Source organism: Phoxinus phoxinus (genome assembly GCF_949152265.1).
Source record: "Phoxinus phoxinus genome assembly, chromosome: 19".
Classification (NCBI taxonomy): Eukaryota; Metazoa; Chordata; class Actinopteri; order Cypriniformes; family Leuciscidae; genus Phoxinus; species Phoxinus phoxinus.
In genome coordinates, this window is record NC_136894.1 from 2,202,179 (window position 1) to 2,228,358 (window position 26,180).

The 26,180-nt window shown below is 37.5% G+C and overlaps 1 protein-coding gene across 3 annotated transcripts in view; it reads left to right on the forward strand.

Moving 5' to 3' along the window:
- Positions 1–3,032: 3,032 nt before the first annotated feature.
- Positions 3,033–26,180, forward strand: part of trps1 (trichorhinophalangeal syndrome I) — a 112,284-nt gene continuing 89,136 nt past the window's right edge. Inside the window, exons 1-2 of one of the 3 annotated variants that reach the window (XM_079591278.1) lie at positions 3,033–3,347; positions 8,639–8,944. In XM_079591278.1, the coding sequence (XP_079447404.1) occupies positions 8,932–8,944 (13 nt within the window). In that variant the 5' untranslated portion in view covers positions 3,033–3,347; positions 8,639–8,931. Of the gene's footprint in view, positions 3,348–3,915; positions 4,043–8,413; positions 8,517–8,638; positions 8,945–26,180 lie in introns of those variants that run through there. The other 2 variants (XM_079591279.1, XM_079591280.1) reach the window with 2 other exon arrangements.

The following is a 26,180-nucleotide window of genomic DNA, read 5'->3' on the forward strand; positions in this document are numbered from 1 at the left end:
TGTGTTCTGCTGGTTATTCCTCACTGAAATGAGCACCTGTCAGTAAATGTTCACGGAATGACAGTGTGTTTCATTTCACTTATTTGGTTTCAGTTCTACATTGCTGAGCACCGTGGAAGATTTAAATAAACAAATATGTGGCAAACATCATACAGTGAAATGTTTATATATATTTAATTTATTAATATGCCTTCATCCCATGCACTATATCTGAAAAAAAACAAAAAACATTCTGATGTGCATTTATTAAACGTATCCATAAATATTATTATATCCTCAGTCCAAATGTGTGCTGGGGTTTTGCCTCAATTTTCTGACTTTTTTACAGTTTTTTCCAACTGCTTACACACTAAATATTTTCATGTCACACGATTTTTGAAACCTTTCACTCAAAACTAAACACCAAATCTCCAAAACCATGAGCTATTTCTCAGCCTTTGTCTCACTTTTAATTGCATAAAACACTATTTTCAAAACACTACACAATTCTCCACCTAACACACAAAAATCTATCAGAATTACTTTTCTAAACACACCCAATCAAAATGCTACACTTATTCACCAGGTCACTCACACACACACACACTCCTCACATGTGCAAACACTAATTGCTTCTCTGATCACTAACCAATCACTGCTTTACTGTAGTATAGGCCTATGAATAGGTCAAAGGTCAGATTACCTGTTTTGACCAATGGATGCCAGCAATGGACAGAGACCCCACACACATAATTGTGTTCTTTCCTGTATTCTAAAGAATATATTTTTGGTTTACATATGTTTATGGTTTTGTTGTGCTACTATATACAACAGCAGTGTTTGGCCTAATGAATATGTTCTGTTTCTACATTTCATTGGTGTTTACAGTGTTGTTACCCCTCTCAGCAGATTACTGTCACTGAAGAACATTGTATTGAAATGTAGATATAAGTCTATGAAAGACCGAAGAGCTTTAGATTCAGAACAACAGTGTTTACATGGTATATCCAAAACTGTACTATTATGAAAGAAGTGTTTCCAATTTTATGCAAATGCTTCATTCTGACGTGTGTTTATGGCATTTTGAATGCAGTGTAGAGTTTTGAAAATGTGAGTAAGTAGTTGGAAAAAACTGTAATAACCCTGAGAGAGGTCGAAAATACAAGATTGATAATAATAATAATAATAATAATAATAACCCCTTTGAGAAAATTACAGCATGTCAACCCAACTCATTCTTTAAATTTGGCCGTGACTCCTAATTTAAGCTCTACAGTTAAAAAGGGAAGTCGGGACTTTTCATTTTTTCATAACTGAACTGTAAGCATATTTATTTCACTATCATAACTTTGCATGATTATATGATTTTTAGTTGTGTGTGTAGATAGATAGATAGATATATATATATAGATAGATAAACACAGGCAGATAGATAGATAGATAGATAGATAGATAGAAGATAGATAGATAGATAGACAGATAGATAGATAGATAGATAGATAGATAGACAGATAGACAGATAGATAGATAGATAGATAGATAGATAGACAGACAGACAGACAGACAGACAGACAGATATATAGATAGATAGATAGATAGATAGATAGATAGATAGATAGATAGATAGATAGATAGATAGACAGACATATAGATATATAGATAGATAGATAGATAGATAGATATATAGATAGATAGATAGATAGACAGACAGATAGATAGATAGATAGATAGATAGATAGACAGACAGATATATAGATAGATAGATAGATAGATAGACAGATATATAGATATATAGATAGATAGATAGATAGATAGACAGACAGACAGATAGATAGATAGACAGATAGATAGATAGATAGATAGATAGATAGATAGATAGACAGACAGACAGATAGTTAGATAGATAGATAGATAGATAGACAGACAGATATATAGATAGATAGATTGATAGATAGATAGATTGATAGATAGATAGATAGATAGATAGATAGATAGATAGATGGATGGAGAGAAGGATAGACAGACAGACAGACAGACAGACAGACAGACAGACAGACAGATAGATAGATTGTGTTTTTTCATCAGATCTCAGTGTTTCTCATCAGATCTCAGTGTTTCTCATCAGATCTCAGTGTTTCTGCATCAGATCTCAATGTTTCTTCATCAGATCTTAGTGTTTCTTCATCAGATCTCAGTGTTTCTTCATCAGATCTCAGTGTTTCTCATCAGATCTCAGTGTTTCTTCATCAGATCTCAGTGTTTCTTCATCAGATCTCAGTGTTTCTTCATCAGATCTCAGTGTTTCTTCATCAGATCTCAGTGTTTCTTCATCAGATCTCAGTGTTTCTCATCAGATCTCAGTGTTTCTGCATCAGATCTCAGTGTTTCTTCATCAGATCTCAGTGTTTCTCATCAGATCTCAGTGTTTCTTCATCATATCTCAGTGTTTCTCATCAGATCTCAGTGTTTCTGCATCAGATCTCAGTGTTTCTGCATCAGATCTCAGTGTTTATCATCATATCTCAGTGTTTCTACATCAGATCACAGTGTTTCTTCATCAGATATCAGTGTTTCTGCATCAGATCTCAGTGTTTATCATCATATCTCAGTGTTTCTTCATCAGATCTCAGTGTTTCTGCATCAGATCTCAGTGTTTATCATCATATCTCAGTGTTTCTTCATCAGATCTCAGTGTTTCTGCATCAGATCTCAGCGTTTCTTCATCAGATCTCAGTGTTTCTCATCAGATCTCAGTGTTTCTGCATCAGATCTCAGTGTTTCTGCATCAGATCTCAGTGTTTCTTCATCAGATCTCAGTGTTTCTGCATCAGATCTCAGCGTTTCTTCATCAGATCTCAGTGTTTCTCATCAGATCTCAGTGTTTCTGCATCAGATCTCAGTGTTTCTGCATCAGATCTCAGTGTTTCTTCATCAGATCTCAGTGTTTCTGCATCAGATCTCAGTGCTGCTGCTGGAGTTTTACAGTGGTCACTGTCCCTTTAAGAGCGCGCGCTCTAGGGTGGCGCTTTCCTCCGCAAGGGCTTCTTGATATTAATAGTGTTGGTGTCTTGAAACTGACGTAATGCTTGGAGTCTGAGGTCCTGACAAGCGATAACATTTCTGATAAAGAACTGAGATCACTGCAAAAACCAACCTCCTTTCTTCCACCCCAGACTCAGGCGTTTTTACTATTAAACACAGTCTCCCTAAGATTTCACGTGTTCAGGAGCAATTCGCAATCTTACATCCCCATAAAAAAGAAATCATTCCCCGAGATCAACAAACAAACAACACAAAGACGCTTCATGGCTCACGCCAAAGCTCCACCATCTTTCAGACTGCAAAGACTATTGCAATTTAATCAACAGGTAAGGAGAAAGCGAATCAATGAAGAACGATGTGGTTTTAGCTGTAGTTCCTGATGAATGTTATGTAATGTAGAGAATGATGAATCAGTTGAGTGCTACTTTGTAACGAAAATAAGAGCTCGGCTCTTCGGATTTCGAATTTTGAGGCTAAATTGCAAATTGAAATCGGCGACTTGTTACATTGTATCTCCCAGTAGTTGAGAGAAAAGATTACTTTTTCCTTCCCATTTCTTTTCAGCCATTCTGTGTTGCAATGCGTTTTGCGCAACATAATATCCACAATGTAGCAATTTCTCTTGTACGTTTAAGCCGCGAGGCGCCTTTTATTTGCATTGTTTATGCGTCGCAAGTAGCTACACGGATCCTGAGTAAAGTTATAGAAAGTTTCATTGGTGTGTAGGCTACTGTTTTTGCGTAAATGATGCTGAATGGCGCTTTCCACACAAACTTCGAAAACTTTCCGTATCTGATGATGTACGATAAGAAACGCGTAGGCATGGCAACGCACTGAATGTTATATTTTCCACACACAAAGAGGCACAGGTTGTTTACATGACAGACTACGGATCGTAACGGGGCTTTTATCGCTATTTTTGCGGTTTTATTCGAAGCCAGGTTGCGAAAAGACGTCTTTCTGTTGTTTCATTGCGTCCTTCGAGGCTATGGAGACGAGCAGCTAAAGTTTATGAATAGCGGTAGAGTATTTCTCATTTGGATGTGTGCTTCTTTGTGAATTGATAACTAATGGAACAACTTTATATTTGTTTTGTGGAGAACTTTCACACTTAGGTGTGTGTGTGGGGGAGGCTGTAGTTCACAAAGTTTCTTGTGGCGTGATGGAGCTTATCTAAAAACTTTTCAAGGAATTTAAATAACTCTTTCTACCCTCTAAAACGAAGGCATGTATATAGAAATTGTACATTTTGTCTTGGCATGTACAGCAGTCCTTTTCTTGTTGATGTTATCCATCAATATAAACTTTTTTTTTTGAGTCAGTACAGACAATAGATACACACTTAATATGTATTCTAGTTAAGTGTGTATTCATATACTATACATTATTGTGTGATATGAGAATGTGAATAGTTTGGATATTCCACAGTTCTGCAACTAGAGCCGGGCGATATATCACGATATCTTTCATATCATTTGATAATTAGCACGATAAATGTCACATTTTTGTTTTTTTCAAGTATAAAGTCAGTCCTAAGTGAAAGTTGTAGAAGCCAGACTGTTATTTGTGGTTTTAAACCACTCTTTATTGTAAGAACATGACACAAACTTCACGTTTTTTAAACTTTTCCAGACAGTTTTCCTTAACAAAATAAATCTCTTAATAAAAAATATAATTTCTTAGTTTCTGCATGTGCTAACAGGTGATGCAGTTTGTGTTATGTTAAGTTATGTGTGTATTCATATCCTATACTTTGTGTGTGATTATGATATTGTTTGGACGTTCCTCAGTTCTGCAACTGTGGTAATGTTTCCAGTTAATTTTGTTTTACAATCACTTTCACATTAGAATATGCCATTAACGTGTGTGGAAACAAGTATTTATCTTAGAACTGATAAAATCACCCACACTTCACTTAAATGTGCCGTACCGAAGCGTAGCCTGTATATGTTATGATACATATTCCCATGTTGGTTCCAGTAGATGAGTTGCGCTGTTTCCTGTAAACTGTGAAAGTTGCCACACTCGGGCAGTCTGGAAATGATATGCTCTCTTTTTCTGTCTTGAAATGGTTTGTCGGTAAAAGTTTCTTAATGACAAAGCCCGTGCATGCTCATCATTTAGAGAAACTCTCAACTGTACACATAGTTTCAGATACAGTCAACAGGGAATCTCAGCTCTGTCATCAGGCTTCTGCAGTCACAATCACTTTATCTGGTAACACTTTACAACAATGTTCATTTGGTAACATTATGTATTAACTAACAACGAGCAATACATTTGTTAAAGCTTTTATTCATCTTTGTTAATGTTAGTTATTGTTTGTCATCGTTTGTTCATGTTAGTTCACAGTGCATTACCAAATGTTAACAAATACAATATTTGATTTTAATAATGTATTAGTAAATGTTGAAATTGCCATTAACTAAGAATAATACATGCTGTAGAAGTATTGTTCATTCTTAGTTCATGATAACTAATGAAACCTCACTGTAAAGTGCTACCTTTTATCTTTAATTCTGTTATATATATTTTCATATGAGTTGGCTTCCCTGCACTTTTTTTCCTTTTGCAGTTGCATGACTATTTTTTTAATCTTTGAGGACTTGAAAATAGTATTTTTGTGCATCAAAAATATCGACGATATTGATTTTATTTTTATTACTGATACCAATTATTTGCATGTTGATGTGCCCAATAACCGATATTTATGTATTGGTATATTTCTGTTTTTAACAATTATATCAACAGCACTGAACTGAACAAAACACTTTTTAAAGTCTATAATTTCTGCACTCCCTCCTTGCATACAAAACAAAACACACTTCGACATCAATAAATAGTGCAAAAAATATATAGTGCACTGTCGTGTCGTTTTTAAATAATATATTTTATCAGGTAAACTAGCAGGTAACGGATATAGCATGTAAAAATAATTCTAACAAATTAAAAAGCATTCTCGGTCGATCTCTTTAAGTTTTTTGTCATTTTACATGTGTAACGGTCTAGAGATCAGAAGAAAAAGAATATCTCCATCTGCTTGGAATATTATTTCATTCCTTGTTCATCATGTGATACATGTAAATATGCGAATATCCATTCAGCGGTTTACTAGATTCAGTTCTCAGTCCACACAGAAGAATAAGATCCACATGAGTTGTCTGATAAGGCGCGTTTGAAGTGATTGAAAAGCTTGAGGTGTATTTGAAATGTAAATGACTCCACATCTGTGAGCTCTTTGGAGAGAGGCAATAGATCAGCGCTGTATAGTCAGGAACTTTACGGCTGACAAATGAATTTGGGCCTTGGTGGAGGGAGAAAGCAGCAGTGGGGGTCTTGCATTTGTTCTTCGTGGCTTCTGAGTTTGCACAACTTCTTTTTGGGCTAACTTCTTGCCGCACCGAGATTTGCACTTGTGTCCCAGATTCATGTGGCGTTGGTGCCGTTGAATAAGAAGCCTGTAGAGAAAATAAATGGTAGAGGACTTTTTTTTTTTTTTTATGACAGAGATAGAGAATGGCTCACGCTAGTGTTTGCACATTGTAAGTAGTCGATGACTACAAAAGTTTACTCTTTTTTTTCTTTTCTTGGTTGTTTATTGCATATATTTTGTTGCTCCAAAGTGAACACAAACAAACTTTGAATAACTTATATGGACTGAATAAGTTTCGTTTGTGATTGTGAAACTCAAAATTATAATTTTTTTAAATTGTGTGTTGTTAATTCATACTTCGCATTGTAAAGAACGGCACAGTATTTTATGCCAGGCAAGTGTTTTGAAATGATGCATCAATGACTTTATAGAAATTCCTTTTTGTTTTGTTTTTCGTGGTCAGAAATCTCCAAACATGGGAGACAGGAAACTTTAGAATATTGTTTTTGTAGTCGCCTGATGAAATGCCAAGGTTTACAAAGAGACAGCTCCTGATAATTGGTGCCCTTAAAAGCTTTTATAACATATATTTGATGTTGCCTGCATATGAATAGCTAGTCTTTTTTTCCTCCGGATTTTCAAGAATAAAAGAGCCGCAGTTCACAGAGGTCGTCCCTTGTCTCGTCATATGCTTTTCATCCTGTTTTTAGCAGTGTTTTGAAGTCACTAAATGGCTCTGGATGTGTGCTATAGACTTGTTATGGTGAGTTATAGCAGATATATTGTAAGACTTGCCATCGTGATGGATTTTCTCACTAAACTTTCATGCAACATGAATAGATTTGATGCGAAATAACTAGTAAAGTGTGTTTTTGTGTGGGCGTTTGGTTTATGAATCTAACATTTAAGCTCTTGTTTTTGTCATCCAAATTAACTGCTTTGAATTTAAGTGAAATCTTTACCTCTTTTTCTCACACCCTGCGTGGGAATGAAACCTAAGGACCTTTGACCTGTGGTGTCATAGCAACCTCCTTTATCCTGTAAAAACATATAGGTTTAGCTTCCACATATATTTATGAATATTACGTTTTGATGGCTATTTCTTACATGTCACAAACGCAGCTGAAGTGTGTTTAACGACTCCCACAGATAAGAGATAGTTTGGGTCTCTGACTCTGTCAGAGCTGTTTGACATCACTTGTTAGGCTAATTATGTGGCGTGTAATATTTTAGTGGTTAGCGTACATCTGGTAAAGTTTGCTGACTGAAAACTCTCGTATTCCCAGTAGAGTAGTAGGTTGCACTGCAAACGAAGAAAAAGAAGTCGAAGTTCCCCTAAATCTTCATTCTTACTCATTGATTGACAAAAACTCTTTTTTTTTTTTTTTTGAGGAATTAACTGACATTTTTTGTTGCATATGCAAGATAAAGTGATGTGTGAAGATAAACCTTTTATTGGTTGGTGTGGTTTTTCAAAAGCTAGCGGTTCCCGTTAGGCTAGCTTTTCATATGAGTTGGCTTCCCTGCCCTTTTTTTTTTTTTAAGACTAAAGTTAAAGTATTAATTTGCTTCAAGCTTCATCCCTCAAGCCTCTGTGCTCAGCTTCATATCAAAAAGTTTCTGAAAGTTTTCCAGCCAGCATTGCCCACTTCCTCTCCTCCTCCCCATTCCGATGTGCCGAGTTTAGTTCATCCGCCGATCCTCTGGAACGCTGATGAGTCAGTTTAGCCTTTTTCTTTCTTTCTTTCCTTTCTTGCTATCACGGTGTGTGTTCTTTTACCTCGCAAACAGGTCTTCATTTAGCTTTTTTACGTCTTTTTTTTCTCCCCATCTCACGGTGGCTGAATGTTCTCCATCTGTGTGGTCTGGAGGCTGGTGCGGTTGACTATTGCTAACCTGACACAGGTTGGACAGAATGAGTCGAAGAAAAGGTTTGTAGGGGGGAGGGGTTACGGTGGCGGGGGAGTTTTCCTTGAGAATGTTTGTTTTCCTGTTTCCAATTTGGTCGGCCAGAAGGCCCGTACTGTCAGAGCTCCCATTCATGAAACCTGCTGTCAGACTGCCTGAGTACACGACACAGGATTTCTCTCTGCGTGTATTGTGGTGTCCATGTTGTCTTTTGGTAGATCCTTCATTTCTAAAGTTATTTCATTCTGTGAATGCTAAAGCGTGTGCTTCTTTAAAATGACTGAAAAGTTGCTGTTTACCCAGTGCACCTGAACATGTGTGGTTTTGTTGTTACAGTGATCGAGAAGAACGGTGTGGTTTGGTCACCCTTCGCACCCAGGATCATCTGCACCTGTGAGGTCTTCTGAGAAAAGGAAGTACGGGACGGCGCATTTCACAAGCGACACACGTAGAGCGAGTAAAAAACTTTGTGAACACCGTGGGGAAAAAAAATGGAATGATTCCCCGGCCAGAATGGATGTGGAATAAAGGATACCTCGGAGGGCTCCTCAGGGAAGGGTCTTTGGATACTCTGCCAGCTTTGATACCTGCCTCCCTGTTGGATTTGAGTGTGATAATGCTATAACCCAATGCTTAACAGAGGTATGTATACGTGCGATTGTGTGTTATGAAAATGCAGGGATTTGTGGCGTTGTGTGGCATTGTGGTTTTCCATGCAACTCATGTAGCACGTAACAGCAATTTTTGTCTTGGGGTTTTGTGTTAGGGTGATGTAGCCTTAAAACCTTATTTATGGTAACTTTTAACCCAGTCTTCCTGTAGTTCAGGGCAGTAATCTAGACCGCTAGATAGCTCAAGCTGTTAAAGTGCTTTGATCTTCAGTAAGGCCATCATCCCCTGCTTTGGCGTTTATTACGTGGAACAGCAGAATTTACTGACTTTCTTTTCCCTGACTTTTTTTTGCATATATGTGGGTTTTCTCCAGGGTAATAAGAGGCCACACAAGCAGTATTTTCTTTTTTGTGTTGTACATTTGTGGACCAGGTGATACTGTGGTCTGGTATTCTTCTCTGCCACTGTGTTTGTGGAACGCTGGACTTTTTTTTTCATTGCTCATATAAAAATATGCATATAAGGATATAGATAAAGCTAACAGTTTGTTTTTGTACGTGCATGTATCCTTATAAATGGTTGGATATCCAATGTGTCACCCGAAAGCAAAAATAAACTGTTTGCATTAGTTGGTTTTTATGTTTTAAAGTTATGATCCTCAGTTATTTAATTATAGCATAAATCGTCATGATTGCATTAAACGTTGGGAAATTTTAATTTTGATTTTAAAAGTGGTCCGCCAGCTTGCTCTGTACCGCATGATTTTCGGTCGAGCTAATGAACGTAGAAATGCAATAATCTGAACTTCTAAAAGCGGCCGCGGTCTGGGTTGCGAGCAGTCGTCCTTCTTAAATGAGGTAATCTGAGAGTGTGTTATAGATGGCTGTTTTCTCCTGTGCTGAAATCTATAATAAACGACCTGTAACGGCCAGTGATTAGGGGATCCTGTCTTTGCGAACGCTGCCACAGTAGAGGTTTCTCTCGTGTGCCCTGCCGTTTCAGCAGATTTGCGTAATGTTAAACACATGCCATCTTCTCCAGTCTGGATTTCAGGGGAAAACCTGCTCTCGGGGATGGTAAAATGTGCTTGATGGTTTCGGTTGGTGTTAGGCGTGGGGGTGAAGCTGAATGGCAAGATTAACCCCATGGATCCTTCACCCAGAACTACGACACAGGCTTCTAGGTCAAGGGTCACCTGAGATCCCTCAGTGCTAATATGGGGGTCCAGGGGCCCCTGATGGGGCTTACTGCGTTGTAATGCGTTTGTTAGTCTTTTAAAAAAAAACAAAAAAAAAATGATTACCTGTCTTTCTCTGAATTTTGATGTGCTGTAGTGAAAATAATTCTTTATATTCAATTTAAAATTGTGCAATTCTTAGTGCACTTTTTTTTTTTTTTTTACCGTTTTCACATTTTATTAATTTGAATAATTGGGATGCGGATGAGCATAATATTACATTAATATTTACTCTGCAGATTCTTCTCCTTTCAAACACGACTTGATCTATTTCCACAACCCCATATATTTATAAATGCCCAACCCCATTTTGCTAATTTAGTATTAATTTGCTTTAAAACTTGGTGTATTTGGTTTAAACCCGTGCGTATGACCTAGACTAAACCCATAAATGCTAATTCATGGCTGTGTTATTTACTCCAGCCGATGATTCCTCACTGTGATTTACTGATATTACACATTAAGCAGTATGTGGTGTGTTTGCACTAAAGTAGCCTATATTTTCAAAATGACGACTTTTTGATCTCAGCCCACTTTTAATTGCATCTAACCATACAGTATAGCCATTAGTTATGCTCATATCCTTATAGGCTCAGCTGTTATGCGCTGGACCATCTCTTTGACTCGCATGCCCGTTTTTGGGTATAAACATGGATTTATGCTGTGAGTTAAAGCTTATGCTTATTGCTTGTACCTTGCTTTGTATAATTTGGTTGAGTTATGGTGGGGGAATTTGAGTGGTCTGCATAGTTCTCCAGTAGGTGCCTGTGTGATGTATGGCGTGCCAGTGTGCCGAGGGAGGCAGACGGCCAAATGTTTTCATAATGTTCATTTAAAAGTCTGATCATTCGCCTCCGCCTCTTTCTCGGGTTTGCAGTGCATATAGAAATGTTTGATGCAGCAACACTTTAATCAGCCATATAATGCTCAACCTCCAGTTTGGTACTTTTGAGGAATATAATGCCACTAAGAAAAGTTTTTATTTGCAGGTAAAAGTGTAATACATTTGTGATTCTGTTTTTTTCAGACGTGGAATTAGCATGTGAGCGTGAACCGGTTGCAAATGCAATGGAAATTCCACATCTATATGCATTTCAGGCCTGCTAGATAAACAGCAGAGCCTTTACGAACTGAGAGGTGACGGTCGTGAGCGCGCCTAATGAGACTCTCTAGTTCGACTCCAATATTTGCCTGTAAGAATACAGTGTGCTGAGTTATTACAGACTTTTGAGATAGTTGCAAAATGGCTGTAATGAGAGAGGAGCGATCCTGCCCGCGAATGGCGATGCCCGGGTCGTATTCGCCTGCCAATTAGCCCGATATTCCTCCACTCGTGTGGCACCATCTTGCAGTAACCCCGGAACCGGCACCGAACTAATCTAATTAGATCGAGAACACAAAAATGATCCCGGACCACTGGCAGAACGCACAATAAGGGAGCAATTTATTCTCGCATGGTGTTAAAAAAGGAGGGAATGGTTGAGTGCAGGCCTGTTGTTTTTAGCAGATTGTTTCCGCAAGGCCTGCTCCATATGGTGTCGGAGAGGGGAGAAAAAAGCCCTGGAGAAGGGGGTAAAGAACAAGGGGGCAGAGAAGCTGCAAAAACAAAACTTCTCCAGTCAACCCTCTCTAAATTAAAGGGTAATGCCGAGCACACCGCACACTCAGGAGTTGTTTGTTTAAAAAGCCAAACTGCATTAATCAACGTCTTCATCTTCATCGCTAACAGCATGATTAATCTGCTGTTTTTTCTCCCCGCCATTCTTTTTTTTCGTTCATTCTTCCTTTTTTTTTTTTTTTTTTTTAAGTAATTGCCAATCCAACGAGCAGCTTTGACAGAGTGCTTCTGACCACATTGTTCACACATTGAGTGATGCCTGCACAGCGTCAGTGCACAGCAATATTATGCTTTTGGTTCAAAGCCCAGGTTCAGTTGCATAGTGTAATGCGGATCGTATTACATGTTTCTGATACAATATTGTAGCTACTTTAACCTACATTTACTCTCTGCAGCATTTGCGTTGCGATCTTCTCCCCTCGGACCTTCTCAGAAGCGCCCTTTTGGCCAACTTTACCATAGTTGAATAGCGCCTGGAGGCCATTGACAGGAGCCTCATGTATCCTGGCCGTGTCTTTGGCAAACACAAACAGTAGCCTTCTAAAGATTTCTCCATTTGTTTAGAGGAAGTCCCAGAGGCTTGTTACGCTCCCCAACCCCCTTCTCTTGTGGCTATCAGATGTTTATCCTGTACAAGGAGGGCAATTTACAAATGTAAGTGTTGTCACAACACAGGAGGAGACAAAAGGCGTCACGTCAGGCAAGGATGCACCTCAGTGTAAGAGCGCCATTATTTTGCAGATTAGGAGGGTTCAGGTGAATGTGGGACTGAGCTACTGTTTGCTGTGATTTGTCTTTCTCTGTTCAGACCGGAGTTCAGGTCGCTCGAATGTCCGGACTATGTCCTTGATGATTGATGATAGTTTTAGATGTTATATAATACAACTTCAAATTATACTGTTGAGTAGGCTTTTGATAAAACAGTAAAAGTCGGTCATTATGGTCTTTTTTAAATTTTTTCTTTGTACTACTTGTGTTTGATAAAAGTAATTGCTTTTATTTGTAAGTGCATAAAGCTGATTTCAGGCTTTAAGCAATACATTTTACACCAATGCCTAAACAGGCATGATTTGATGTAGCAAAAAGTGATAAAAGGTTTCTTTTCTATCTAAAAATGGCATTTTTTAAAATGATTTGCTCTCTATTTCTGATCCTATGGAGTGTATAACCTAATTTTTTTTCTTATCGGCTGTTATAGTGCTGCATCATAAAGGAGTTTTGCTATGAGCTTAGTGATATTTACCCAACCAATTTTTTTTTTTATATATTATGACTATCTTTCTTCTGTGGAAAACAAATTGACATTTTCATAAAAACAAATATTGTGCGTACAGTGGAAGGCAATGGAAACAAACTGTTTGGTTTCCATCATTCTTCAAAATATCTCTTTTGTTTGTTTTTACAGATGTACAAACAAGTTTAGAATGACATAAGGGTGATGAATTGACTTAACTTTTCGGTGAATTATCCCTTTAATGCTACCCATACACTACACAACTTTCAAAGTCGTCTATTCAGTCTACATAACTGTCTGTTGTCACCGACCGTTCTAGGCAAAACACATTTCACACTACAGGAAGTGTATCGCAAAGAGGTATAGATATTTAATCTGCTAAATGTCTTTAGGCATTGGTGATCTTATAGGCCACATATTTGGTAACTCGTATAGTGATTGTCAATCATGTGAAAAATGACAGCGAGTGTATAATCAGGACTAAAATTGTGTAGTTAAAAAAATTACGGAAAGTTAGGGTATGTGGTTTTACCAGTAGAAAAGTTTTGCAAATAAAGAAATTTGGTCACACTTTAGATTAGGGTTCAATTCTCACTATTAAATAACTATATTAACTACAACTTTTGCATCAATAAACTCCTATTTTTTACTGCTTATTAATAGTTAAGGTAGTTGTTAAGTTTAGGTATTGGGTTATTAAAGGATGTAGAATATGGTCATGCAGAATAAGGCATTAATATGTACTTTATAAGTACTAATAAACAGCCAAAATCCTAGTAATATGCATGCTAATAAGCAGCTAGTTAATAGTGAGGTTTGAAGAAATGTATATTTATTTTTGCGAAAAATGTGTTAAAGAACATGTACACTTACATGAGATGAATACTGTTCACTTATTTAGGTAACCTTCCCATTATTGCATGCTTTAGCTCGTAGACAGACCTTAAAAAGAAGTCTATGGTTAATGGGCGCAAAAAAAGTAATCACAAAATTTTTCGAATATCTTTCAGGCTTAGCAAACCAGACGCTAATAACTGTCTGTGGTCAGACTTCGGCCTCTGATAGGCATCAGGCTTGAGGACAGGAAGGCAGGAGTGGGTTTGCTCTGTTAAACACAACACTAGTCCTACAAGCTCCCTCTCCCCGTCTCCCAGACTGAACTCTGCTGACTGCACTTTGTCTTTGTCAGGGGAAGATATAGAATTAGTAGCTTACCAGGCATCCCTCCCCTCCCCATCACTACCCACACCATCCCATAACTCTTCTGGCAGGCCCAAGGAGCTGGTTCCTCATCTGTGGAGGCCGCCAGTCTCAACACCTATTATGGTCAATGGGCCCGGGTCCCTGTCAGGGCCTGCTGCCTTTTTGATTCACCACTCGCCTCGGATTCTTCCCCAGGTCGCCGTCTTTTTTCACCATGTCTTCGACTTCCAGATAGGAGATAAAATATCCATAAACAGCACTTGAAAGAGAATGTAAATGTTTATAGGCTTCCTGCAAGACTTATCTGATATTGTTCTTATTTATATGTCGGGGTCGGTTGACTTGGAGGCCGTCATGACGGCCGAACTGGAGCCAAGCAGCTTTTAGTGCTCCTTCGGCTCGTCCCTGCCAATTGCAGAGATTTAGGCGGACAGTTGGATGGTGGAGGACCGAGCCAGTGACACCAGGCTGGAAAGTATGTGGTAACAATACAAGTATGATTCGCTTTAGCCCCTCCCACCTCCTGCTACCTAAGCTTCACTCCAATGTAGGGCATTATTTGGGCAATCATTTCTCATCCTGTAGTTATATAATGAAGAAGCAGTGTTTCTCAGCCACTTCTTCTGTGAGACAGCTGGGCCTTTCTCATCTGTTTGGTGCAGTTTTCAATGCATCTTGAGGTAGCTGGTGAGTTTTTTTGTGCCCAGTTTTCTAATTGTAAAACAATTTCAGATCCATTTCGAATTATATTCTCTCTACATCATGTGGACACCGTGACTGCTCTAGATTTGCACTCTGTCAACAAACCTGACACCGTACGTTACCTCTTTTCTGGCATTAGATGTAACACCAAGGCACTCAGATTTCCCATGCAACATTGCTATGCCATAAATCTGCATGCTCCGACCTGCATGCTATAGCTAACTGGGGTGCTGACTCTATAGAAAGCTGTTGAGTGGAGAGCCAGGCGCTTGTGTAGGCGTCAGGGATTGGATTTGTCAATTGTGCTGATATGTTGAGGGCGATCCGAGCCCCAAGCGCTTCACTCAAGGTTGAGAGTTATTATAAAGAGGCTAAAATGTAAAAGCTCTCTAGCAAACAGTCATACTCTTGCACGCATTCACATGCACTTGCATGTACAGGCTTTACAGTCATTATATTTAGATGAAAAGTGTAATATTTGCTCTTATACAGGTACACAATTGCAACAAGACCAATTATGGCACTCTAGCGCAGTGGAAACCACACATATGCGCGCACAGACGCTATTACCTGACCTTTTCTCTGACAAAGACATTGCTAAAGAGAAGGGAAGCAACATTTTTTACCGTCTCAAACAATGCCCACAGCTCATGTCTGAGGCAGGGGTTATAAGAGTCCAAAGAGGTTTGCATGATTTCAGCAGAAATTAAATTGTCATGGTTCTCAATACCAATTTTGAGTCCACGGTAATATATGCAATGGAACAAACTAATTTAAATGTCAATGTAAACATTAACAAATTAATTTAATACAGTAGCACCTAGCCTTTGAGTATTTCATTCTTTGCTTTAAAAAAAACTATAATTCATTTTGTTAGCCTAATTTTGTGTGCACATCACAATTATGTCATTCAGAATGACCAGAGCAATATTTGAGATGCTATACATTGATATTTTTCTCCCTGAGCAAAGTTTTAGTCACATCTAGGAATTTATTGGGTAAATGTGTTTCCATTGTGGTTTATGTGCATGTGTTTTTTTATCAAATACAAACATTTATCCATCCTAAGTGAGCATTTAAGCTTTTTTATGCACAGGTCTTCAGATCTTGGCATTTCTGTTTTTATGCAATTTCCCAAATTGTTCCCAAAAATATGTGGATAGAAAATCGGCGACCAAATTTTGTATTCTGTGATACTGAAATACTCTTATATTGTTTTTCAATTTAGTATTGACTTTATTTAGTACTGACTATTTTAGAAACTACTTCAGTACTTTTGACATCCCTATCTCACAGTATTGCGACTATCTTTCACATCACAGGCGATCAAGCGCTCAAATCCTGCAGGAGTTTTTCCCGTCTCGAGGAGGCCATGTTCACCAAGCCTAATGATATGCGGCCTACTTCTCATGGTAAAAAGGCAGTGTGACAGACAGTTTGTGTTATAGATAGCGGTGACTTCAGACCTCTGCATGTCTAAGGTATCATCTCCGTCCTCAGTTTACTTCAGCCGTCTTGTTTGGGATGCCCTTTCTGTTAATAGTATGAATAGCTTGGGACCTAGTCGAGAGCAAATGAGGTGGCATATTTTTCCGCCTTCAGGTCATGCTCCTGCTTTCGATTTCTTTTTATGAGAAGATACGGTACTTTTTCCAGTAACAAGTAAATCTTGAAGTAGAAATGAGTTGCGCTTCAGTAAGTGTTGAATGAGGCAGAGTTCCCATGATGAGAGCGACGGGCAGGTAAGTCTTTGCATAAGGATCACAGATGGTATCAGAGGGTGTGGTTGTTTCTATCAAACAGCTCTGATGACTAATCGCTCCCAAGGCTAAATGGCATTTGAAAGGAGAATTATTGTACTAAGCAAATAGAGGAATCTTGTACAACCAGTGGGGTTGAACTGCATTTCTGTACATAGAAAATACCCTACGTTCAGCACAAGTGATTTGATGCTTGTTGGTTGTTGCTGCTTTTTTAGTCTTGGCGGTGGTGAGAAAGCCATGTTTACTTAGGCAGAGCGAAGTGTCCCAGGTAACCTAGTTTGTGTACAAGGGTGGAGATACGAACAAGTAGTAACTGACAAAGAATATTGTGTGTGTGAAGGTTTATTTGAACTGTTTGTGAACTACACGTGTTCAAAGGGCCTGCCTGTACTTAGCATCAGCAGCTTTTCCACTGATGAATCTCAAGGTTAAAGCCCTTATTGGTATGTTAAGCGAGTCATTCCACACATGATCGTGTGCAAATATTTATTCAGAGATGCCAGGTGACATACCTGACTTTCTCGAAAAGCACTTAACTGTGGCTAATCACATCTGATCACATTTGGAGTCTCTCCAGAGAGGCAGCAGAGAGACTCTATTACAACAGGCCTCGCTGTCACCAGGATCTGCCTCTAGCTGTGGTTCTCTGGGCAATATGATGAAGATAATGGGTTGTTTTTTTTTCTTACAGTGGCTTGAAAAGATTTCCTCAGCAAGTGACATTTTGTAAACGAGGCTGCAGAAACAACCTCTGGCCTTTCACATTCAGACAAACCAAGTGTCGACTTCTTAAAGGGATGTTCCAGGTTCACTACAAGTGTTTGTTTGTGGGATAATGTTGATTATCTCCGTTTTTTATTATTATTTTTTATTACTGTAATGGAACTATACATGTTTTTTTATTTTTAAAAATAAAATAAAAATGTACACGAATGCAGTTAAAAATATTAGTTTATTTTAGGGATGCACCGATATGAGAATTTTGGCCGATACGATAATTCTTTATATATGAAAGCCGATAACCGATACATTGGTAGATAAATCTAAATCCACATTTTTATATAATTGTTTTAGAGCCTGATTACAAAAACAAAGGTCTCACCATTAAAACCACGTCCCAAACACTTTAACATAAATCAAACAAAATAGTACATTAGCATAGATTGAATCAGTGTAAGTTTTCAAATTAATTTTACACTGCAATGGCCAACTTTCCTTACAAAAAAAACAGAAAGCTAAGACACTTTCCTTACTGAAGTGTCTCAGATGAATGAAATAATCCATTATTTATCAGCTTTAAGATATCGGCCAACTCTTCTTATTGGACCGTTAATGATAACTTTAAAAACTAACATATATCATCCGATACTGATATAGTGGCCGATATATTGTGCATCCCTAGTTTATTTGTGATGTAAAATTTAATTTTGCAATGGTGTCTTTTGCATGCATCTCATGAAAGTTTAGTGATTTTACATGATGCATGATGAATTATTACAGGTTGTTTGTGAATTGTTTCATGCTTTAAGTTTGTGGCTACCGGTATATGTTTGCATATTTTTAAACTGAGGGACAAATCTGAATAATTGTCTGTGCTAATCGACATTATGCCACAAATGCTGTTGATGGAACTTGACTTGAACTTGGAACATTTCTTTAACTGTGACTTGAACGAAGACCCTGGCCTTTTGAAGTTTATTTTTAGACTCGCACGCAAGATATTACTGTTAGATTTACATGTGATAAAACACCTCTGCTCTCAGTCTTGTTTATTTATTTACTCAAAGAGTTCCCCAGTCTCAATGGAAAGTCAGGTAGTCGGTTTAAAATGGCTAGAGCCCTTTAATGAGTTTGTGAGTGTTGCTTTAGAGAAGCCTGAGGTATGTCGCAACGTTTTGTGCTTTTAACTCAGAGGGGAAATGCATCTCAAGCTGTGGTTTACTGTTGGTTTCACACTGTAGCTGCAACGGCTTGCTTTGAATAGTAAAAAAAAAATATCATTGCAGCACAGGAGGAGTCTCAACTTTATTTCAAACTTTCTACCTGTTCAGTTTTCTTTTTGTTAAACTCTCGTTCAATCATCTTCTCAGCTCGTCTGAAATCTCTGGATGTCTTATCTGGAGAATGACTCCATGTTTGGTGGGCTGCAATCAGACGTTTCCTCCTGGGTAGGACATCGGGGAGATGTCAGCTCATAAAAACCTCATAACCATTTCAATCATCAAGGTGCAGAGAAGGAAATTAAAGCTATTGTTCCGCCTGCAGGGCCGTTTTAACTGTCTCCGAGTCCTTCATGGGAAAGTTAAAAAACATCACAGAGCAGGAGGTGTTCTGCTACTCCATAAACGGAGGAGTGTGAAAAGAGGAGAGCGGCCCAGAGCAGGGGGAGAACAGAGGAACCCGAGCAGAAGTGATTTCTCATCAGTGCCTCTGGGTAGCACATTGTGCAATGAACAATCACGTCTAACTTTTCCTGTTGCTTAATAAATATATTTTTAGATGGGTGCTGCAGCACTGCTTGAAGTGTCACACATGTGCTGTGACTTGCTTTCTCAGCTACAGAACTATGCCAAGCACAGTTTGGCAATTAATTAGTTGTGCGGTTTATATAATGACTTACATTTTGCCTTTTTTATTTATTTTTTTCTTGAATTGACATCTCGCTTTTTAATTCAACTACAGGACGCCTAAAAATTTACCAAAAGTATTATTTTGCGAGTGATATTTTTACTGTGAATTGTTATGATTAAAAAAAAAAAGTTTTGTGACTTTTCACATCTTTTGTTGTGTTGACGTATTAAAATGAGACTATGCACATCAAAATTTCTGTGAAAAAACAACAAAAAATGAGTTGTTTCACTTCAGGCAAGTGGCAAAATGCGTGCGGGGGAAAGCGAGGATTAGCTTTTCCATGTCAGAAAACCTTTTTTACATCAGTCCTCCTGTCTGTCGAACGCAGTTGTGCCAGAATGAGAGCGATAGAAAGTGATGGACAATGAATGATCACCCAAGTAAAAGTGCAGAAAGGCATTGTATGTCGTGCACACAGTGTGGAGCTAAAATATCCATAATTCTTGTTTTAATCGATACTAATATATGGATTCTTATTCTTAAAATCTGTTTTCTGTTGACGTGTGAACATTATTTGTAGCGCAGTTTTTTTCAATTTAGAAGCTTAAAATCAACTAAATCAAAATATTTTTCGGCAGCACTTGATGCAGTAATACTAACACTTTCTCTTCTATTCTATCTAAAAAAAATAAATAATAATAAAGTACGTTAGATTGCACTGTGAAGGGTCATAGCACTTACATACTGTTGTCCTACTGCTAGTTTAGTTGCTTCTATTGTTCTCATTTGTAAGTCGCTTTGGATAAAAGCGTCTGCTAAATTAATAAATGTAAAATGTGAATGTAAAGTAAATCAAAATCGCCCTTTTCATTGGTGGACGTTATTCCATAAAATAAATTTTTCGTCTTTGTAATCTTTAATCAAAATTCCAAAACTTGCTCTTCCTCTGAAATGCATTTCCTTTTCCGCTGATTTCTCAAATAGTTATTTAGGCAGTGTTGTAGCATGCATTTGATCTGGGTCCTTTCTGGTCTATAATGCCAACTGTTCAATTCCTAAATAACCCCCCCCCCCTCCCCCCACCCCCCGCTGATTGTCCAGTTTCACTCTAACATGTCACATCAAGGAAGTAAATAGTTGCAACCGGCAATTCACGTAAACTTTCAAAAAGCAGCTATTTCTCAGTTCCATGAGGTCTTTCTTCCCATCTGTCTCTCCTTCCTTTCTCTCTCTCTCTTTTCACACACACACGCGCACGCTTTCACACACGGTGGCGTTGGCGGAAGCCTGTTATCTGCAGTTCTCTCTAGAGCGCGTGATCCCTGGCCCTCTCTGGCAGCTCGGGGCCTGTGATCACAGGAAGCTTAAGGGAAGCAGTTGTTCTCTGTTGTCTCCGGTTCTAGCGTGCGCTGATTGAGTGCACAGGGGCCAGGTCATTCAGACAGGGGCCCGCTCCTCCCCCTCCCCCTACACACTCCCTGACTGGAAGCCCGATTCGGGAGAGGTTTGGGAAAGGCTTGGTTTAACTTCTTTTTCTGGTATAATGACACTCTGGCCAGAAGGTTCTGGGTTTGGCAAATTAAGCAGGTAGTTGTGAACAAGGCGATTGTGTGCCGTATGCTCACATGCAAGTTTGAAAATTGTAAGAGTCTCACTCCATTAAGTTATATTTTTGCCCTTTTTATGGCATTATTGGATAGGACAGTGTAGAGATCAGACAAGAGGTCAAGATATGATGTGATATATATATATACTTAGAAAAGTTTGAATATCCTGCAAAGGTAGATTTATTTCAGTAATTCAACTTAAAAGGTGAAACTAATATATTATATAGACTCATTACATGCAAAGTGAGATATTTTAAGCCTTTATTTGTTATAATTTGGATGATTATGGCTTACAGCTTATGAAAACCTTTTCACAATATTCTAACTTTGAATTTGGGGTTTTCATAAGCTGTAAGCCATAATCATCAAAATTATAACAAGTAAAGACTTGAAATATCTCACTTTGCATGTAATGAGTCTATATAATATATTAGTTTCATCTTTTAAGTTGAATTACTGAAATAAATTAACTTTTGCACCATATTCTAATTTTTCCACTTTCACCTGTATACACAATGTTTTGTCATGAAACTCTAGGTGGCGCTGTCCTCAACCCAATCTGCTTGCAATCACATTGTACTCTGTAGGGCACAGCTGATTGGTTAATTCTCTATTAGCAGCAAATGAGCTTGTTCAGTGTTTGCAGCGCACTTTCAGAAACCCTCCTCCATCCCCAGCTCCACCTGTATAGATCTGCTACTGGTCATTAATGTATGCTATATTGTACAGCATGTCTTACTTGCTCACAGTGTGTCGTGGATGTATTGGCAGGAGCAAGTTCTGTACTTAATCTGCAGCAGCGCCAGATCTATTCTGCCAAGACCAAATATATTAGTATTGTCGTATCCATTACCATGCCAAAAACTCTGTCATTGCAGAAATATACTGTATATTCACTTAATTTTAAGGGTTAGTCATTGTTACATTTATTATAAACTTCATCACTATTTTCATTTGAATTAAACATTTTCCAAAAGTAGTGCTGAAGTTTATTATAAAGTTAACAATAATTGACTAACATCAGTAGTGATGATGATTCACTTCCGGCAGTTGTTATTATTTATATTCTTATTTGAAATTAATGCTGTACAAGAGAGGGAGAGAGATAGTCATGGCATAATTTATATATATATGTTCCCACACATGAATGTTATATATTGTTCATTGACATTTCAGATCTATACTTAATTGTGCTGTTATGTTCAAAAGTTGATAAATGTTTTTGAAAGAAACACTCTAATGCTCACCAAAGATGCACTGATTTATTACAAATAGAGTAACAGTAATTATGAGAAATATTATTTCAATTTAAAATAGTTTGGATAAAATATATTTTAAAGCTGTATGTTATTCCTGTGATCAAAATTACACAGTCTTCAGTGTCACATGATCCTTCAGAAATCAGTATAATATGATGATTTGCTGCTCAAGAAATATTTCTGATTATTAATGTTGTCAACAGATGTGCTGCTTCATATTTTTGGGGAAACCAAGAGATTATTTAACTGAAAGAACAGCATTTATTTGAAATATATATTTTTTTGTAACATTATACACGTCTGTAATGTCACTTTTGATCAAGTTAATGTATCCTTGCTGAAGTTTTCTTTCAGAAAAAAATATTTCTTACTGATCCCAAACTTTTGAACGTTAGTGAAACGACATGATAAAGAAAGAATCCATTTGATCTCGAAAGCAACTGGTAAATCATTAATATATCAGCTTCCTCTATATTCAGATGTTATGATGGAGTGTCTGTCAAGCATGTTGCGGTTGAGCGCTACAGGTTTACATGTTCTGCAGTTTGACTTTAGTTCAGTTGATTAAGAGAAGAAGTGGAGGGAGGTGGGTTAAAGCTCGCCAACACTGCCAAAGGCAACAGTTTTTAGTGGTGCGTCTTTGATGTGAATGAGTTCTCATGAATAAACATGAAGGGGGGGTTGTGTTGGTTGTATTGTGTACCGTTGACATGCCACGTAAAAAAGGGAAAAAAAAGTCACAGAGAGGCAGTTAGTCACGGGCCCTTCTTATTGAGCACGTCACCCTTTCACAAGCTGCCCATGGAAGGAAAACAGGGGGTGAGGAGAATTATGGGAAAAGCTCTTTATGTCTGACATGCCAACCCCTCCTCTCTCTTTACTCCACAAACACACTCTCTCTCTCTCTGTCTCTGACGTCTCTCTGTCACTCTTACTTTCTCCCTGTTGTATTCTGAAACGTCACATTGCTGAAGGTGAGAGGACTTCGTGTGTTTCCAGGCTGGATGACTTTAATACAAACACGGCGGAATGAAATCATCCTTCAAAAATCAAATTTTGTGTTTAATGCACAGCAGTTATTAAGTGTGAAGATAAAGATGTACAGCAAAAAAAATTGTGAAAGCTGATGCTCTAATTTTCTACCTGAAGTGCATTTTTCATATGTACACTACCGTTCAAAACTTTTCTTAAAAAAAAAAAAAAAGTAATTAATACTAGAGCTATAAACGATTAATCGCGATTAATAAAATCAAAAATAAAAGTTTGTGTTTACATTAATATATGTGTGTGTATAATTATTTTGTATATATAAATACACACACATATGCGTATGTATTTAAGAAAAATTTGTTATTTATATATAAATTGTTCTATTTATATTTAATATAAATCATATAAAAATATATATGCAGTATATAAATGCAAATATTTCTCAAATATATACATGCATGTGTGTGTATTTATATATACAAAATAATTATACACAATACATACACATATATTATGTAAACTTTTATTTTGGATTCGATTAATCGCGATTTATTCGTTTACAGCCCTAATTAATACTTTTATTCAGCAAGGAAGCATAAAATGCATCAGATGTGACAGTAATTTTTTTTAATTCTCTTAAATATTTGTATTTCTATAAATATTGTTATATTTATCAAAGAATCTTGGGGGGAAAATGTATGACCAGTTTCATCATATTACAATGATTTCTGAAGGATCATGTGACACTGAAGACTGGAGTAATAATGCTGAAAATTCAGCTTTGATCACATGATATAATTACAGTTTACTCTATATTCACACAGAAAACAGACATTTCAAATTATAATGTTGTTTTTACTTTATTTTTGATCAAATAATTGTACCGACCCCAAACTTTTGAACGGCAGTGTAGCTTCTCAAATCTATTTTTTCCTTCCCCTTGTAACGCAGGAATCAAAAAATCTCCACAGAGTTTTAATGAGGAACACCATAGTCCTCTTTGCTATTATTTCCCCCCTTTTTTCCCTTCGCATGCTGATATTTCAAAGTCAGTGGAATATTGGGCGTAGCGTAGATCGGCGTTCCCGGACATCTGTATGGAGACAGATTTTGGCAGTACACGCCTCCTTCAAAGGCCTTAGTGTTGCAGTGGCAGTATTCGTTTTTATCTTCCTCCTCTCGCACTTTGAGGACGAGAGGAGATTAGTATGCCATTCCACACACACACACACACACACACACACACACACACACACACACACACACACACACACACACACACACACACACACACACACACACACACACACCCTCTGAAGAAAGCCCTGTGTTCTGGCAGGCCTGTTGATTTATTTCAGTCTCTAAAGATGTCTCCTCACTTGTTGTTTACATTAAAGGTTGAATCTCTTGTGAGAGGATGCCTACGTTCTGCACTCTCTCGTTTGATATTCAACTCTTCCATGTAGAATCTGTATCCTGATTTCTGCAATCTGTCGACGACTCACGGGAAACTGAAAAGATGAGATCATTGAAAAGAGATTGTGGTTGCCTTGGTAATAACCTTCGGTGTTTGTGTATCATTTGTGTTTCGCCACTGGACAGCAGCATTAGTAATATTAGACGTAAAGTTAACGGTGTGAATGCAGCGTATGGGGCCAAAAACTGAAATGTGTGTTATTTTGCAGACATTTATTATAGAAAAAGTGTGTTTCATTGTGTTAAAGACTCATTGCTAGTTTTATTCCCATTTGTGTGTGAGCTCTGATGGCATGCATGTGCTACTGTACTCCTAAAAGTGGACAAAATAGCCTTTTGCAGATATTAATTTAAAATCTACTTACTTTTTTCCTCGAAAACTAACCAATAAGTATTGTTGACATCGTGCACTACACAGTCGACTAGCTGCAAATCATGGTTCATGACTGTAACATAACAATAGCCTATAGAGAGATACAGTCGGTTCCGGAAGTAAAATCTCCATTCATTTTCTCCACAGGGAAATTCATTTTTAACGATCATTTATAAACCTTTTAAAGATACGAGGCTGTTAATCGGTAGTGTGGTATTTCTGTTGAAACCGTCAGCCTGCGTTATTTCAGCTTTGTTTTACAATAATCATGTTTAACAGTGGAATTCGTGATGAAAAACTACATTACCCATGATGCTTTACAGAAAATTCCACCAATCAGAGAGTCGAAACGAGCTAAATGTGCCAAAAGATCTCTTTAGCTCCGCCCACTGTGAATGACGTAATCGAGTCAGTCTCCCTACGCTTCCAAAATACTTAAATATTAGAATATGCATATTTTGCAATGTATATAGGCCTAATCGACATTAGTAAATGAGTAGTTTTATATTTCTCCATCGTTTTTATTCGATTATTGTAGTTCTTTCTATCACTGAAGCCATTAGGTACATGATCTTACATAACGGTTTGATAAAGACTTTATTTGAAATCCCTACGGGAGAAATTAATGGAAAAGATACTTCTGGAACCACTGAAAAAGAGGGTGGGCACTGTTGCACTTTATTGGCTATTTTATTATTTAAAAAGGGATAATTCTGATTTTTTTGATATTTTTTTATTATATTTAATTATTATTTTGTTTTATTTTTATTTATTTTTATTTTATTTGTTTTTTTGTTTAATTTATTATTTTGTTTTGTTTTGTTTTATTTCTTTTTTTGTGTTATATTTTATTTTATTTTGTTTTGGTTTTTGTTTTGTTTTATTTTGGTTTTTCTTTCTTTCTTTCTTTCTTTCTTTCTTTCTTTCTTTCTTTCTTTCTTTCTTTCTTTCTTTCTTTCTTTCTTTCTTTCTTTCTTTCTTTCTTTCCTTCCTTCCTTCCTTCCTTCCTTCCTTCCTTCCTTCCTTCCTTCCTTCCTTCCTTCCTTCCTTCCTTCCTTCCTTCCTTCCTTCCTTCCTTCCTTCCTTCCTTCCTTCCTTCCTTTCTTCCTCCCTCCCTCCCTCCTCCTTCCTTCCTCAAATACTCCTTATTTTAAGCACAATGCATGCTAATATGCGCATTGGTATTCAGTTGTCACGATGTGAGACGGATCAGTCCCGCTGTCTCTCGATGCC